General features: G+C 45.0%; 1 protein-coding gene across 1 annotated transcript in view; it reads right to left on the bottom strand.

Moving 5' to 3' along the window:
• Nucleotides 1–17500, bottom strand: part of slc13a4 (solute carrier family 13 member 4) — a gene marked incomplete at both ends in the record, with an annotated part of 28352 nt that overhangs the window by 8292 nt on the left and 2560 nt on the right. Inside the window, 7 exons of the mRNA XM_080022307.1 lie at nucleotides 1732–1916; nucleotides 2560–2646; nucleotides 2740–2776; nucleotides 3075–3129; nucleotides 5423–5571; nucleotides 7021–7157; nucleotides 10878–11006. Coding sequence (XP_079878433.1) covers nucleotides 1732–1916; nucleotides 2560–2646; nucleotides 2740–2776; nucleotides 3075–3129; nucleotides 5423–5571; nucleotides 7021–7157; nucleotides 10878–11006 — 779 coding nt within the window. The remainder of the gene's footprint in view (nucleotides 1–1731; nucleotides 1917–2559; nucleotides 2647–2739; nucleotides 2777–3074; nucleotides 3130–5422; nucleotides 5572–7020; nucleotides 7158–10877; nucleotides 11007–17500) is intronic.

Here is a 17500-nt window from a genome sequence, read left to right as displayed (position 1 = left end):
TAGTGGTTTAGTTGTTAAGTTGTTTAGTTGATTAGTTGGTTAGTGAGCTCATTGGTTAGTAGGTAATTGTAATTAGTTCAGAAGTGTTAGACAGACAGACAGACACACAGACAGACAGACAGTTACATTGTCATACTCAGTTAATGACATAGTCACAGTTACATAGTCAGTAAATGACTGAGCAACTTAGTTTGTTTGACAGTTGACAGATGGATTGAGTAGTTACTTAGTTAGAATTAGTTGGAGTTACTTAGAGTTAGTTAGTTCATTTGTTTATTTGAAGTATGTGCAGTGTGTGTGTGTGTAGTGTGTGTTTAGTGTGTGTTTAGTGTGTGTTTGTGTGTAGCTTGTGTAGTGTGCGTGAGTAGCGTGAGTGTGTGTGTGTGTAGTAGTCTGTGTGTATTGTGTGTGTCTGTTGTTGACAAGAACCCAAAAAGTCTTCAGCACAGTGAGTCCAGGACACTGAAGTGTTCTGCTGCAAAACACCTCAGAGCACACACACACACACACACACACACACACACACACACACACCTGACCTTTGGCCAAGTGTATTTGTCCTGGCTCGCTCTGCGCTGGCGGCTTGTTTTGTTTCCTCCAGTATTTATATTTTTAAGCTCTTTGATATTTTTCTGTTTCCCTCCCTGATGCACAACATCCATCCCAGGGTCAAACATGTAAAGTGATGAGGTGCAGCCTCGACAGGACCGGCTTATTTACTGATAATGACATTATGCTGCTTATTACGCACTACTTACTGAGTACAATAATACACTGAGAAGCACCTTAGAACAAGTTGTATAACCTAGTACAGGTACTCCTTATTTAACCACCCAGCTCCGTTCAGTCAGGAGGCCCTGGTCATATTATTAGTCAATGAAGGTGTGTTAAGGTGTGTGTTCAGGTGTGTGTTCAGTTGTGTGTTAAGGTGTGTGTTAAGGTGTGTGTTAAGGTGCGTTAAGGTGTGTGTTCAGGTGTGTGTTAAGGTGTGTGTTAAGGTGTGTGTTAAGGTGTGTTAAGGTGTGTGTTAAGGTGTGTTAAGGTGTGTGTTAAGGTGTGTGTTAAGGTGTGTTCATGTGTGTGTTCAGGTGTGTGTTAAGGTGCGTCAAGGTGTGTGTTAAGGTGTGTGTTAAGGTGTGTTAAGGTGTGTTAAGGTGTGTTCAGGTGTGTGTTAAGGTGTGTATTAAGGTGTGTGTTAAGGTGCGTTAAGGTGTGTGTTAAGGTGTGTGTTAAGGTGTGTTAAGGTGTGTTAAGGTGCGTTAAGGTGTGAGTTAAGGTGTGTGTTAAGGTGTGTGTTAAGGTGTGTGTTAAGGTGTGTTAAGGTGTGTAACGGTGTAGTGTTGTAGTGATGTGTGAAAAGGTGTGTTATGGTGTGTATAGGTATGTTTAAAGTGTGTGTTTAAGGCGTGTGTTTAAGGTGTGTGTAGGTGTGTGTAGGTGTGTGTAGGTGGGTGTAGGTGGGTGTAGGTGTGCGTAGGTGGGTGTAGGTGTGTATAGGTGGGTGTAGGTGTGTTTAGGTGGGTGTAGGTGTGTGTAGGTGGTCGTAGGTGTGTGTAGGTGTGTGTAGGTTTGTGTCGGTGTGTGTAAGTGGTCGTAGGTGTGTGTAGGTGTGTGTAGGTTTGTGTAGGTGTGTGTAAGTGGTCGTAGGTGTGTGTAGGTTTGTGTAGGTTTGTGTAGGTGTGTGTAGGTGGGTGTAGGTGGGTGTAGGTGGGTGTAGGTGTGTGTCCGTACGTGTTGAACTGCTCGGCGAAGATGAGGTTGGTGGATGTGCCGGTGATGGTGATGAGGCCTCCGATGGTGGCGGCGTAGGTGATGCTGAGCGACAGACACTTGCAGATCATGTGATCTCTCTTGGTGGGATACTGCGAGTCGCGCCGCGCCCGCACCCGCTTCACCACAGGGATGTCTATGGAGACCTAGAGAGAGCATTTCAGTCACATCACCACAATAAACGTTTCATCAGCATGCCAAAAAGCAACCAAATATTCATTACTTTATTACAGACATGTATCAAAATCAGACAGGAGGTAACATCACAGACACAGGAAGTGACATCACAAAGACAGTAAGTTAAAATCGCAGAGACAGTAAGTGACTCACACAGACAGGAAGTGACATCAGTGCGTGAACTCGGAGGAAAGGGGAGTTCAATCACAAAGACATGAAGTGAAATCGCAGATAGAAAGTGACATCACAGTGACAGGAAATGACATCATAGAGAAAGGAAGTGAAATCAAACAGGCAATAATTAAAATCTCTGACAGAAAGTGATGTCAGAGAGACGGAAAGCGATATCATTTCAAACTGAAAGAATAATGTCATTGTTGGGCCACTGAGACAGGAGGTAAAATCACAGAGACATCGCAGTGACAGGAAGTGACATCACAGAGACAGGAAGCAAATTAGAACGTGAATAAGGAACCCATTATGTCATGACAAATTACTCCTCAAATGCCACTCAATTTATAACGGTGATAGTGAAGTGAGAGTGTGTGTGTGCGTGTGTTAAGGTGTGTTTAGTTGAATCGAGGTGTGTTCAGGTATTTTAAGGTGTCTGACCGATTGCAGGTGTCCGTTGGTGGGTTTAACAAACTCCTGACTGGGACTTTGTTTCAGCATGAAACCGTTTAACTCCACAGACAGAACCTGACAAGAAAGAGAAATTATATTATATATTAAATAAAATATTGTATCATAACATATTATATTAAATATGATAATGTTATCAAACATTCTCACCTCCGTCCGCGCACAGAGCTCCTGTGTGGTGCCGTGTCTGATGATACAGAGACATTTATTCATTTATTATACGTACATACATGTATTATTAAAAGTATCTAATCTATTATTGATCTATTTAAATGAACATAATAGAAATGTATATAATCTATTACATGAAAATGTATCTATTTAGTATATGTATCTTATCTATTATAAACAAATATAATCAAACGTAATCTAAATGTATATAGTCTATTAAATCTAAATGTACAGTATCTGGTAAATGTATCTAATCAAACATAATCTGAATGTTTATGTAAATAATTCTCATAAACAGCAACTCTCTCTCTTGCCTGGCGCTGGTGTAGAGCTGGTTGTGGTCGATGTTCTCTTCTTTTTCTGAAACAGCTGAAGGGAGAAACATTTTACATGTTATTTAAACTCATTTTTGTAGCACATCTAGAGCGTAAAGTTGGAAACAGCAGGATGTCAGTAGGAAGTGATGCAGCTTCTTGTTTCTAGTCTCGTACAGTGTGTGGCATAAGAGTCGATAAATCCCTGAAAACATGATTCAATAACTCTAACTTAAGAGTTTTGATCCGTTGCCACACTTTACATTATACTGCAGAATAACATACTTTACACCCTGGATAAAGTAATGAACCATACTTATTTTTTGAATATAGCATTTTGAATATATATGCAGATATCATATGTGAATGTGAACTGTTGATACAGATTTTAACTATTAATTTTAGGCAAATGTTTCTATTTTTATTGCTTTTATTATTATTGCCTATTCATTTTGATGTGTGCTGCTGTAACACAGCAATTTCCTCCAGGGGATAAATAAAGCAAGTAAGTAAGTCAGTGAGTAAACAAGTAAGCAAGTAAGCAAACAAGAAAACAAGTAGGTAAGCAAGTAAGCAAACAAGAAAACAAGTTAGTAAGCAAGTAAGCAAACAAGAAAACAAGTTAGTAAGCAAGTAAGCAAACAAGAAAACAAGTTAGTAAGCAAGTAAGCAAACAAGAAAACAAGTTAGTAAGCAAGTAAGCAAACAAGAAAACAAGTTAGTAAGCAAGTAAGCAAACAAGAAAACAAGTTAGTAAGCAAGTAAGCAAACAAGAAAACAAGTTAGTAAGCAAACAAGAAAACAAGTTAGTAAGCAAGTAAGCAAGCAAGAAAACAAGTAAGTAAGCAAGTAAGCAAACAAGAAAACAAGTAAGTAAGCAAGTAAGCAAACAAGAAAACAAGTTAGTAAGCAAGTAAGCAAACAAGAAAACAAGTTAGTAAGCAAGTAAGCAAACAAGAAAACAAGTAAGTAAGCAAGTAAGCAAACAAGAAAACAAGTAAGTAAGCAAGTAAGCAAACAAGAAAACAAGTTAGTAAGCAAGTAAGCAAACAAGAAAACAAGTAAGTAAGCAAGCACGTAAGCGCAGAAGTAAGTAAGCAAGTAAACAAGCAAGTAAGCAAGCAAGTAAGCGCAGAAGTAAGTAGGTAAGCAAGTGAGCAAGCAAGTAAGTATCAAGTAAGTTAGTAAATGAGTAAGCAAGTAAGGAAGCAAGTAAACAAGTAAGCAAGCACATAAGCAAACAAGTATTAAAGTAAATATGTAAGCGCAGAAGTAAGTACGTAAGCAAACAAGTAAGTAAGTAAGTGAGCTAGCAAGTAAGGAAGCAAGTAAACAAGTAAGCAAGCAAGCAGGTAGGCAAATAAGTTAGGAAATAAGCAAACAAGTAAGTAAGTAAGTGAGCAAGCAAGTAAGGAAGCAGGTAAACAAGTAAGCAAGCAGTTAGGCAAGTAAGTTAGGAAATAAGCAAACAAGTAAGTAAGTAGGGAGCAAGCAAGTAAGGAAGCAAGTAAACAAGTAAGCAAGCAGTTAGGCAAGTAAGTTAGGAAATAAGAAAACAAGTAAGTAAGTAAGGAGCAAGCAAGTAAGGAAGCAAGTAAACAAGTAAGCAAGCAAGTAGGCAAGTAAGTGAGGAAGTAAGCAAACAAGTAAGAAAGTAAGTAAGCTTGTAAGGAGGTAAGTAAGTTAGCAAGCGAGCAAGTAAGCAAACAAATAAGCAAGTAAGCAAGCAAGTAGGCATGTAAGTAAGCAAGTAAGTGAGAAAGCAACTAAGCAACCAAACAAGTTATCAAGCAAGTAAGGAAGAAAGAAAGAAACAAGTAGGTAACTGAGCAAGCAAGTAAGCAAGTGCAGTAAGTAAGCAAGTAAGTGAGTGAGTACGTGAGAAGCAAGTAAGGAAGCAAATAAGTGAGAAAGCAAGTAAGTGAGTAAGTAACAAAATGCAAAAGCAAGTAATTAATCAAGCAATTAAGCATGTAAGTAAACAAGTAAGTGAGAAAGTGACAAGTGAGTAAGCAAGTCAGGAAATGCATAAGCAAGTACTGGAGGCAAGTAATTAAGCAAGTATAAGCACGTAAGTAAATAAGTAAGTAATCAAGCAAGTAAACAAGTAAGTAAGTAAGTAAGCAAGTGAGTGAGTAAGTGTTAACTTACTTGGTTGTTAACTAACCAAGTAAGTAAGTGAGTGAGCAAGTAAACAAGCAAATAAGCAAGTCAGTAACTCTCTCTTTCTCTCTCTCTATTATTTATGTTTACGTTTCTGAAATGATTCTTGTACTAGTACATGACTTTTTTCAGGCATAATATCCCAGATGTTATTTTCCGTCAGGCAGCCGGACGGGCAGCCGTACCGCTGTCGTCGTCCTGGGCGTCGGCCAGGCCGGTGCAGATGAGCTGCTGCAGCACGGCCTCAGCGATGGGCATCACCATGGCCGTGGTGGAGGTGTTACTCAACCACATGGAGAGGAAGACTGTACAGCACATGAAGCCCAACACCAACCTGGTGGGAGGGAGGGAGGGAGACGGGGGAGAGAGGGAGGGAGGCAGGAGAGTTGAGGGAGAAGATTAGAGAGACAGACAGAGAGAGGGAGGGAGGGAGGGAGGGAGGGAGACGGGGGAGAGAGGGAGGGAGGGAGGGAGGGAGGAGAGTTGAGGGAGAAGATTAGAGAGACAGACAGAGAGAGGGAGGGAGGGAGGGAGGGGGAGACTGAAGATGTGTGTCTGATGTAGGCAGATGGATGGAGTGACAGAGTGATAGAGTGATGGATAAAGTGATGGATGGAATGATAGATGTAGTGATGGAGTGACAGAGTGATAGATGGAGTGATAGATGGAGTGATAGATGGAGTGATAGATGTAGTGATGGAGTGACAGAGTGATAGATGGAGTGATAGATGGAGTGATAGATGGAGTGATAGATGTAGTGATGGAGTAACAGAGTGATAGATGGAGTGATAGAGTAACAGAGTGATAGATGGAGTGATAGATGGAGTGATAGATGGAGTGATAGATGGAGTGATGGAGTGACAGAGTGATAGATGGAGTGATAGATGGAGTGATAGATGGAGTGATGGAGTGACAGAGTGATAGATGGAGTGATAGATGGAGTGATAGATGGAGTGATGGAGTGACAGAGTGATAGATGGAGTGATAGATGGAGTGATAGATGGAGTAATGGAGCGGCAGAGTGATAGATGTAGTGATGGAGTGATAGTGATAGCAATAGAGTGATACAGTGATGGAGTGACAGGGTGATGGAGTGATGGAGTGATAGATGGAGCGATGGATGGAGTGATAGGTGGAGTGATAGGTGGAGTGATGGAGTGACAGAGTGATAGATGGAGTGATAGATGGAGTGATAGATGGAGTAATGGAGCGGCAGATTGATAGATGTAGTGATGGAGTGATAGTGATAGCGATAGAGTGATACAGTGATGGAGTGACAGGGTGATGGAGTGATGGAGTGATAGATGGAGCGATGGATGGAGTGATAGGTGGAGTGATAGGTGGAGTGACAGAGTGATGGGGTTATGGAGTGATGGATGGATTGACAGGGTGGTGGGTTGATGGAGTGATGGGGTGATGGAGTGATAGATGTAGTGACAGGGTGATAGGGTGATGGCGTGATAGATGGAGTGATAGGTGACGGATAGATAAAGTGACAGGGTGGTGGGGTGATGGAGTGATGGGGTGATGGAGTGATAGATTGAGTGATAGGTGGAGTGATAAATGGAGTGACAGAGTGTAGGGGTGAAGGAGTGATAGATGGAGTGATAGATGGAGTGATAAATGGGGTGACACGGTGATGGGGTGAAGGAGTGATAGATGGAGTGATAGATGGAGTGACAGGGTGATGGAGGGATGGGGCGATGGAGTGATAGATGGAGTGACAGGGTGATGGAGGGATGGGGCGATGGAGTGATAGATGGAGTGACAGGGTGGTGCTTACATCCCAGGTTTGGCTCCAGCGATCATAACCATGCGCAGCGCGATGCGTTTGTGCAGGTTCCACTTCTCTATGGAGGCAGCGAGACAGATCACCCCCATCAGCAGTAGGGTGGTGTCCTTACAGTATTCTGCTGCCACCTGCACACACACACACACACACACAATGTTGGACAAAATGTCCTCACTACTCAAAATGGATTTGGGCAGTTTGATCGTAGTTTGATCGTGGTTTGATCGTAGTTTGATCGTGGTTTGATCGTAGTTTGATCGTGGTTTGATCGTAGTTTGATCGTGGTTTGATCGTAGTTTGATCGTAGTTTGATCGTAGTTTGATCGTGGTTTGATCGTAGTTTGATCGTAGTTTGATCGTAGTTTGTTCATTTTGTGTCTATGATGTCAATCTGCAATCTGAACAAATTTGTGATGCATGATTGGTGAACGACTCATTCCTAACGACCTCATCTTTTAGGTGACTCAGGAGTCTGGAGTCACTCCGGGAAAATAGTCGTTCTTCCTATATTCATAATTTTGACAGAATTGAACGACTCCCGTGAGAACTCCATCCGCCACCCGGAGCCGATCCGACAGAATCCAACGAACGGAAGAGTCGGACGAACCGAACGATTCTTTTTACAGAGTGACTTGTTTGGGCCTTTCCGTCACCGGGACAAACGATCCGTCTCCTCCTCGTCCCGATCACCTTCCTCATGAGGGGTCAACTGTTCAAGTCCCTCAAACAATGATAACAAATCATTTTTGAGAGAGAGAGAGATGGAGGTGCTGCAGGAAGAAGTATTTAATCGCCGCCACACAAGGGTAAAAGTTGCATAAATCTTTTTTTTTTGCCTCACAAGCAGCTTAGCGCCGCGAACAGGGAGATTTAAAACTGTTTGTCAATGTGCGGTCACATGAGGCTCCACCTTTTATGTAACGCTGTGAGGACGCCACGCTGGGTTAGGGTTCAGGGTGGAGAACAGAGAGAACGAGAGGGAGGAGAAGGAGCCCGACGGAGGAGTGATGCTAACAGTGCGAGCTAACACTTTCCGCTGGAGGTTCCTGTTGGAGAAGTCATCAAAATTTAGATTATATCTCACTTTACCTCACTTGCTATTTCAGAGTACTTTTGGATCTATTTGCGCCTGGTTGGGAGGTCATGATGTCAAAGGTCAATGTATTTGCATTATGCATGTCTTCCTCTATATGCTGTTTGACATTGTTGGTCGGGGTCCGCCACCCATAAGAAGTGAAAGGCAACCACAGTGAATTTGCTAAAGCAGCGTAGCTAGTTGTGGTCTGTTGACACGGAAGAACATTCACAAAAAATATCCCTACCTTATACCTTAAACACAGTTCCTCCGGCGGCCGCTAGGAGGCAGCATCCCACTGTCAGTTGCGTTTTCAGATTCAGTGTAAAGCCAACTTGATGTTGGAAAGAAAACAATCGATTTGTAGAGTAATCCCCCACAACTGATGACCTGCTGGACCTGCTGTAACACCACACACCAATAAATAACTGCTTCCATCAAAGAATAGTCTTGTACCGTTCCATTCTGTGGCTTGAAAGTTCTGCAGATATGTCACTTTATTCCGAGCTGGGAAAGGGGCGTTGCACAGACAGAACGTCCACTAGATCGGCGATGACAAAAAGGTTGAACACGGTTGTCAAACCCTTAGCTGTCGGTGGTCGAAAACCGGCAATGATACAAATTAAATATGTTTTCTTCTTCAAATGGATGTCTGGGTTGTGATTTTGAAAATGAATGTTGCATGGAGAAGATATTAAGGCTTAAAGAGGGAGATATTTGGGGGCCTGGTCACCACCTGCGCTGCAATGTAGCATACTACTTAATACGCCAAATTAACATTTTGTATGTCCGAAACCGCGGAAAATCTGCGGTAAATGACTCCAGATGTCTCTCAGCAGGCATCCCCCTCGTGTTTCACCAATGGTATCGGCCGGGAGATACCACTGAAAACTTGACAATGTGTTTACACTTGACTCGCTCTGAGCCTCTGTGTCTGAACAGGTTAGCGTGCTGTTAGCGTGCTGCTAACAGGCTCCATTCATTCCGGGGTGAAATGTTCCTCGCTGCTTTCCATCAAACAGACGAACCCAATGCCTTTAGGATCTGGCTCGCTGCCACTGGGCTCAGAGGGGAGGTGGGGTTCTAATTATATAAAGAAACACACATGTATATATATTCACACACACACACACACACACACACACACACACACACACACACACACACACAATTCTGTACTCCATACAGTAATCGCACCATGTGACCCAACAGGAGCCCACTGACACGTATTCATTCAAACCTTTTTTGTTTTTGAATCTACTGCTGTTTCCTGACCTCCGCCTTGCAGGGGTTTAGTCCCCAGCCAGACTTAATCACACGCCACAAGCTTCACACGCAGCCCATGTTCCTCCAGGAGGAAACTAAGTGTGAACTAACTGGTAAACAAAGTGGTACACTAATTGTGAAACTAAGTGTGAAAATAAGTGTCAAACTAAGTGTTAAACTAAGTGGTAAAGTAAGTGGTAAATTATGTGTGAAACTAAGGGAAAACCTAAGTGTTACACTAAGTGTGAAACCAAGTGTGAAACTAAGTGGTAAACTCATTGTGAAACTAAGTGTGAAGCAAAGTCCTAAAATAAGTGCTAAACTAAATGGTTAACTAAGTGTGAAACTAAGGGTGAAGCAAAGTTGTAAACTAAGTGCTAAACTAAATGGTTAACTAAGTGTGAAACTAAGGGTGAAGCAAAGTTGTAAACTAAGTGCTAAACTAAATGGTTAACTAAGTGGTTAACTAAGTGTGAAACTAAGGGAAAACCTACGTGTTAAACTAAGTGTTACACTAAGCGTGAAACTAAGTGTGAAACCAAGTATGAAACTAAGTGTGAAGCCATGTGTGAAACTTAGTGGCAAACTAAGTGGTAAACTAAGTGTGAAACTAAGTGTGAAACTCATTGGTAAATAAAGTGTGAAACTAAGTGGTAAACTAAGTGTGAAACTAAGAGTGAAGAGCTGCTTTCATTCATGCACTGCAACCCTGAACTTATCAAGACATTACCCAGAGGAGCTGTATGTCGGAATTCACAGCGAGCAAGTGGGCATGTTGATGACTTTTCTATCACGTGACTGGCGCAACTACCGTGTGACCTGCAACTAATTGCTTCCTCTCTTTCGTTGATATTTCAAGATTCAAGATATTTATCTGTCACATACATTTACATGCGAGTATACATATATGTCGTGAAATGACATTGCAACGCATCCGGAGTTAATGCACAATAAGTACTAACTGGCACAATAGCTAACTAATTAACAAACTAACTAAAATAAGTGAACTAGCTGATTCCTAAAACATAATTAAGTTATTAAATTGAATAAAATAAGATATTTTGCGGATGATATTGTAGATACATCCAAATACATGTAGTATTTATATGAACACAAAAACAGTCATCATGATGGATGAGATGTAGCCGCGTCCGCCACCTTCGATGGGCTGTAACAATACATTGCAATTTCTGCATTTCTTCATACTTTTTGAGTCGTGTCCAGCCTCCTGCAGGCTTTACCAGGATCCACCCCTCACCTAAACCAAATGGAGTACGACCAGACGAGAGTGCGCATCTGACACAGACAATTTCCTGTTGTGTGCTGCATGTGTGAAAGGGAAACTACGGACAATGTCCGGATCTGATTCTCCGGATATTGTCCACAGTTCAAAGGAGAATTTCAACAAGTGTGAAAATAAGTGTTAAAATAAATGTGAAACTCTCTGAGAGAAAGACAGACAGACTCAGTCAGACAGACGATCACACAGACAGACGAGTGGTCTCACCTCACTGGACTTGAGCACTCCAAACAGCGGGTACAGGAATGCGGGTACAAGGGCGGCGGCTCCGAGGGGAACGGCCTCAGACACCCAGTAAACAGCGGTGACCATCAGGACGTAGGCACAGCACGCCTCCTGCAGGACGCACCGGGACGACAAGCAGCCAGGGGTTAAATGAGAGGGGGCGGAGCCTACGTTTAATTTGTACGAAAACCTGTTGTTATAGTTTTATTGTTATAGTTTTTAAATGAAAGGTCAACATCTGAAAAAAGTATCGATGCATCATGCTGCAAGTCTAACCTCTACTGCATTCCCACTACCCATGTACTACCTAACTGCTACCTAACTTCTACCTACTGTGACTACTGCCTAACTACTACCTACCTAGTACCTAACAACTACCTACCTACTAACTACCCACTACCTAACCACTACCTACCTACTACCTACTGTGACGACTACCTACCTACTACCTAGCCACTACCTTTCAACTATATACCTACAACCTACCTACTTACTAACTACCTCCCTACCATCTACTACCTAACTAACTAGGACCCACATACTATCTACTATCTACCTACTACCTAACTAACTACTACCAATCTACCTTCTACCTAACCACTACCTTTCTACCTAGTACCTAACTACTACCTTTCTACCTAGCACCTAACTACTACCTACCTACTATCTATCTACTACCCACCTACCTACAACCTACTTCCTACCAAGCACCTACAGTACTACCTATCTACATATCTACCTACTACATATCTATCAATCTACTAACCATCTACCTACAGTATCTATCTACCAAACTACAATATATATATCTACCTACTACCTACCTTCCTACGTATGTACCTACTAGCTACCTATTTGATTTTAGATTTGACTTCTTTTGTACTTTTCTTTGATAATATTGCTGAAAATTCACAAGGAACAACAATACATGGTTAGAAAGAGTGATTTGGGGTAAAGGCTGCCTCCACCCAGGAGAAATTCATTCTGTCTATTATGTGATCATCGCAGGGGGTTTTTGGGGGGAAGACGGTGACACGGCTGGACGCAGGTCCTAAATTATTATTATAAAGGTCAGCAACCTTGACGTGGAAAAAGCTTGAGAATCACCGTCGAACAGTGGACAGAGATGATCTGACACCAAGGCACTGGCACTGATTTCAACTTCAACTAATTTCTGATTCATTTAGGAGCCTTGTGGTTCTATCTGAGCTTTCTATCTCATTCTATGGCAGCCCACTGCTCTTAGATACGTCAGTTACTAGGATGTAAAATGTAGAGAAATGCATTTTGTTGCAACAGTACTTGTACTCTGTGCAATGACAATTAGTTGAATCTAATCTAATCATAGTACGCATCTAATTATACTATCGGTGCTTTGTGTTTTGTATGCTTTATTAATTCTGCTGGGGTTCTCTACATTTGACCCATCCTAGTATCTTATACATCTAAGAGCAGTGGACCCCCAGGTACCAACTGCATGACCGATCTTGGCGGATGCCTTGCTGAGGGGAATCGGCAGGAGTTTCCTAACCCTAGCGTGAATGTCTTCAGGGGTGCGGGGAAGGAACCCGCAGAAAGAGAACCTAGACTCCATAAAGAAAGGCCCCTGTCGGCTTCAAACACAGAACCTTCTTGTCGTGAGGCAACAGTGCTAACCACTGAGCGCCGTGCCACTCATTGTGAGACACAACTCTGAGACACTATCGTTGGTAGCGGGATCCGCCACGGTGAATGTGACAAATCAGCATAGGGTTAGGGTTGGGTCAGTGCAGTACATTCTGGGTTTTACTGGGTCGGTAAACATACGCTCCTCCATGTACATTTTTTTTCTAATCATCATGCATTGCCAAATTCCCAAATGCCTTGCTCAATGGCCTCAGCAGGAGGGTCTAACCATCACGTGCATGGCTTTTGGGGTGGCGTCGGGGTGGAAACCAGAGACATGGTGACATGGGGAGAACATGCAGACTCTACACAGAGAGGCCCCCGTGGAGTTTGAACCCAGCCGGATTCGAACCCGCAACATTCTGGCTAAACAACTGAACAGCCGCCAATGGTTCGCAAGCGTGCGACTGTGAGCGTGACACGCAAAGCCCCGACCCTTCACCCGCAACAAGTGATGTGCCGCCGCCGGCCGCCTCTTTATGCAGGATCATCCCAATTAGCCGCGTGGCGCTAATGATGGTCCCTGGCTGCCAGCGGGCGGCTTTAGGCTGAGCTGAAGGATTAGGCAGGAGAACAGGACGCAGTGTTTGGGAAAATGATTCTTCCCCTCCATAAAGCATCCGTGCTCACAAACCAAAGCCAAAGCAAGAAGGATAATCTGCCAGGTCTGCTGCTGTCGGGTTCTTGGTTTGTGTTCTTTTGGAAGTCATTTGTTTTCTTTATTTTTTTGAAACATGTAATGAGAGCCTCTGTCGCCAGGGAACTATCATTAAAACCGTATAATACAACCTGAATTTTGCACTATTTTGTTCCAAAGCTTCTGAAGAAATTCCTGCAAAGACCGTCATTTAATTCCGACCACCTCAGACTTTTGCATTTTTGAGCTATTTCATGTTTGGTTTTTTTTAACAGCATTTGGCCTCTTCCAATCCCTCAGCTTCAGTCTTAAAGCTCGAAGCATCAGTGAGAATGTGCTCTAGTTACTACTGGTTGCCATGGCTAATAACTAACAACGCCCCCATTTGCTGTTTGGAGAAACCTTGAAAGAGATAGCAGGAAGGTCAATTTGTCTGGACGTGGAATTTTCAACCTTAAAGCTTAAACTAAAATCGAACTTAAAGCAAACAGGCCAAGAGTTCAGCCACTGCAGACCTCCCGTCAGAGGTACCAGATCCGGATCCCCCAGGACCCGACTGGAACCCGATGGGGAAGTTTCTCTGGAGTTGGACATGGATCCTGTGGCTCAAACAAGCCAACTTCCTGACTCGCTACGACGACACAATGCTGAACAATGGTTCTTATCCACACCCGTTACTGTGTCCAGATAGCAGAACACTGACAAAAGAACAGATGAGAAGATGAAGTGATGGGAGCATTGGCGCATTAATTAGATCAACACACTCCTACAGATTGGCGTTTTGACTGTTGATCGTCTGGTTTGACCTTCGCCTTGTGCTGCAGCGCTGACCCTACACCGGAGAGACACATCCTTGACAGGTTCCCCCGATCTCACCACCGACCGTCCATCATCCAGGCTCCCTCCCTGGTGCAGCCAGTACCAGTAAAGCTCATCAGGAGATGGAACTTCAGGAAGGCCAACTGGCCGTCATACACAGCTGAGACAGAAAGAAGATCAGCCTGTCTCCGGGACCCAGATTCTGCCGATGTGGACCCTGCGTATGCTGCCTACTGCAAAGTCCTCCAAGGGGCAGCAAAGAAATCCATCCCACGAGGCTACAATGAGAGCTACAGTATATCCCAGGCTGGGATGAAGAATGCAGCCAGCTCCTGCGAGACCACCAGCAGGCTAGCTCAAGGGAAGATGTGGTTGCGACTGCAACGGCACTACTCCAAAAGCTGGATGCCACCCGTAAGGCCAGATAGACTGAAGTTGTTGAGTCAATCGACTTCACCCACTCCAGCCTCAAGGCATGGCTGGCCATCAACCAGCTGACTAGCAGAAAAGCATCACCCCCCAAATGCCCGGTGACAGCAGATGCCATCGCGTCCCTGCTTCTCAAGAATGGCTGTTTCACTGGAGCAGACAAGAATTTCACCCTCCTGATATCGCGCGAGGTTTTTACCCTCTCCAGGGCGGCCAGTGCCAATGCCAACCTATCAGGAGACTTTACCACAGTGGAACTCAGTGCGGCCATCAGCAAACTAAAGCAAGGCAAGGCCCCAGGCCGTGATAACATCCACCCAGAATTTGTGATCCACCAGAGTGTGACAACATCTGCTTGGCTCTGCGCCTTCCTCTCATCCTGCTTCCGGAGATCCAAGCTCCCAAAGACCTGGCGTCATGCTTCAGTCATAGCCCTGCTGAAGCCAAACAAACCCTCAGAAGACCCCAAGTCCTACAGACCCATCTCGCTGCTCTGTGTCCCATCTATTCTTGAGAGGGTGGTAACACTGCTCACGCAAGACATGGAAGACAGCTTTTAGGCTAATGAGAAAGCTGGGCTGGTGCTACTGGACCTGACAGCCGCATATGACCCTGTCTGGCAACGCAGACTCCATCTGAAGCTACTGAGGACAATCCCAGATAGGAATATGGTGAACTTCATCATGGAGATGCTGTCGAACTGCAGCTTCATCCTACAGACCAGCAATGACCAGAGAAGTAGGCTCAGAAGACTGAGAAACGGGGTTCCTCTGTCTCCGGACAATATCAGGCTGCCTGAAGCCCGCCCCTGTGTCCTACCTGTCAGTCCTTTCAGGAATTGCCCCGGCCGGACTTCGATGAGAGGCTGCTACCATCAACCTTGCCAGGAAAGCCCAGAATATAGCTGGCATATCCTGATGGCACAACGGTTAAATCAGTGCCTCCACACAGACTCAAGTCCCGCCACCCCTACAACAAGGCAGCACAACAGATGCTCCATTCCATTCCGGAGGACTTGTCGACTAGTGCATGGCTGGTGGCATCCTGGAAGCAGGAGTGGGAGTCGGCTGGGCCATCACGTAAGCACGTATGCATTCAGGACCCAGGAGATGGTGTTGAAGGAGAACATCTACCATGTCGGGAATGGACCCTGCTGAACCGCCTGCGAACCGGAGTTGGCTGCTTCAAGTCATCTTTGAAGAAATGGGGTTTCCCAGACAGCGCAGCATGTGAATGTGGCGAGCCAGAGCAATCTGCGGAACACATAACTACCACCTGTCCTCTGTACAAACCACCGTCAGAGATGGTGGGACCAGAGATGAGGGCATGGCTGCAAGACACAGAGCTGGACATCTGAGGATGATACATGAGAAGAAGAAGAGGTCTGGTTTGATGACCAGAGGAAGAGGAAGGAAGAGAGGTCACATGGGTAAGGTGACACCCTAACCCCAACCCACAAAATAACACAGCTTCTCCCACCAGCGAGCTCCTTTATCCACCAAGTAGTGTAATGCAGCCAAACATGACGCTGCAGCATTATACTCTAACCACCAGGCACCGTTAGACAGCTATTTCTCCACCAATCAGAAGTCTGGAAAGAGTAAACCAATCACATCACATGATAATAATAAATGTTCAGTCAGGGCTGATACAAACCTCATGCAAGTACGTGAACCACACACTGCACTGCCAACACACCATCCGGTTGTACAACGGAGGTAATTCACCTGTAATGCCACCTTCTCCTGGTGGCAGGAGGCAGTAGAGGACAAATCTTCTCTGGTTCCTAGAATGAAAACCACAACAATCACAAACAAACATGTTGACTGTTGAGGAATGTGTCATCTTGCACTTAATGTACTGGTGACAGGTCAAATGTAGCTGCCATGATGGTCGATCATTCTGCCCTAATTGATCACTGATCTAACTAATCACAGTGAGTCAAGAGATAACGGCCACAAAAAGTCTATCATGGCCATCAGGTTCTTCCCAAAGAGCTGTGTCAGCGTCCAGGTCGGTATTGAAGAAGCATCTAGCAGACTGACAGTGAGGAGCTAAATCAGGAAAAGATAAGTTGAACGTTTGTCCATATCCTGCTTCGCTGATATTAAGCTGAGGAGTGTGAAACAGGCTAAAGAAGGTCAGAGTCGGCTTGCAGGAGGTTTCAGTCCCGCAGCAGGACACATGGGGGAAATTTGGGATGAAGACAACAAGGAAAAATCCAGAAATGGCTTCTTGAGTGCTCATATCGGGGAAGAGAAAGCATGGCTTCCTCAAGAGCAGTATGAGGTCGCATTCATACCTGTAGTTTGTCCCAATCAGCGGCTGAACCGATACTATGCTGCAGCAAAGACAGCAAAGAATAGAGACGGTAGAAAATCCCCAGGGGAGACCACAACCCCCAGAGGAGACCACAACCCCCAGGGGAGACCACAACCCCCAGGGGAGACCACAACCCCATAGGGAGACCACAACCCCCAGGGGAGACCACAACCCCCAGGGGAGACCACAACCCCCAGGGGAGACCACAACTCCCAGGGGAGACCACAACCCCCAGAGGAGACCACAACCCCCAAGGGAGACCATAACCCCCAAGGGAGACCATAACCCCCAGGGGAGACCACAACCCCCAGAGGAGACCACAACCCCCAGGGGAGACCACAACTCCCAGGGGAGACCACAACCCCCAAGGGAGACCATAACCCCCAGGGGAGACCACAAGCCCTAGAGGAGACCACAACCCCCAGGGGAGAGCACAACCCCCAGGGGAGACCACAACCCCCAGGGGAGACCACAACCCCCAGGGGAGACCACAAGCCCCAGGGGAGACCACAACCCCCAGAGGAGACCACAACCCCCAGAGGAGACCAGAACCCACAACTTCCAGGGGAGACCACAACCTAGAGAGGGGACCCAACCCGGTCTCTCTCCCTCCCTCCCTCCCTCCATGTTGCACCCAGCAGATGTCCTGTTCCTCTGCAGCTGGTCCCAGCAGCTCCCAGCTGGTCCTCGCTCGCCTCGCCGCTCGTCGTGCACCGGCCCAGACACATTCCTG

Source organism: Zeus faber (genome assembly GCF_960531495.2).
Source record: "Zeus faber genome assembly, chromosome: 21".
NCBI lineage: Eukaryota > Metazoa > Chordata > Actinopteri > Zeiformes > Zeidae > Zeus > Zeus faber.
This window is presented reverse-complemented; position numbering and strand designations above follow the sequence as displayed.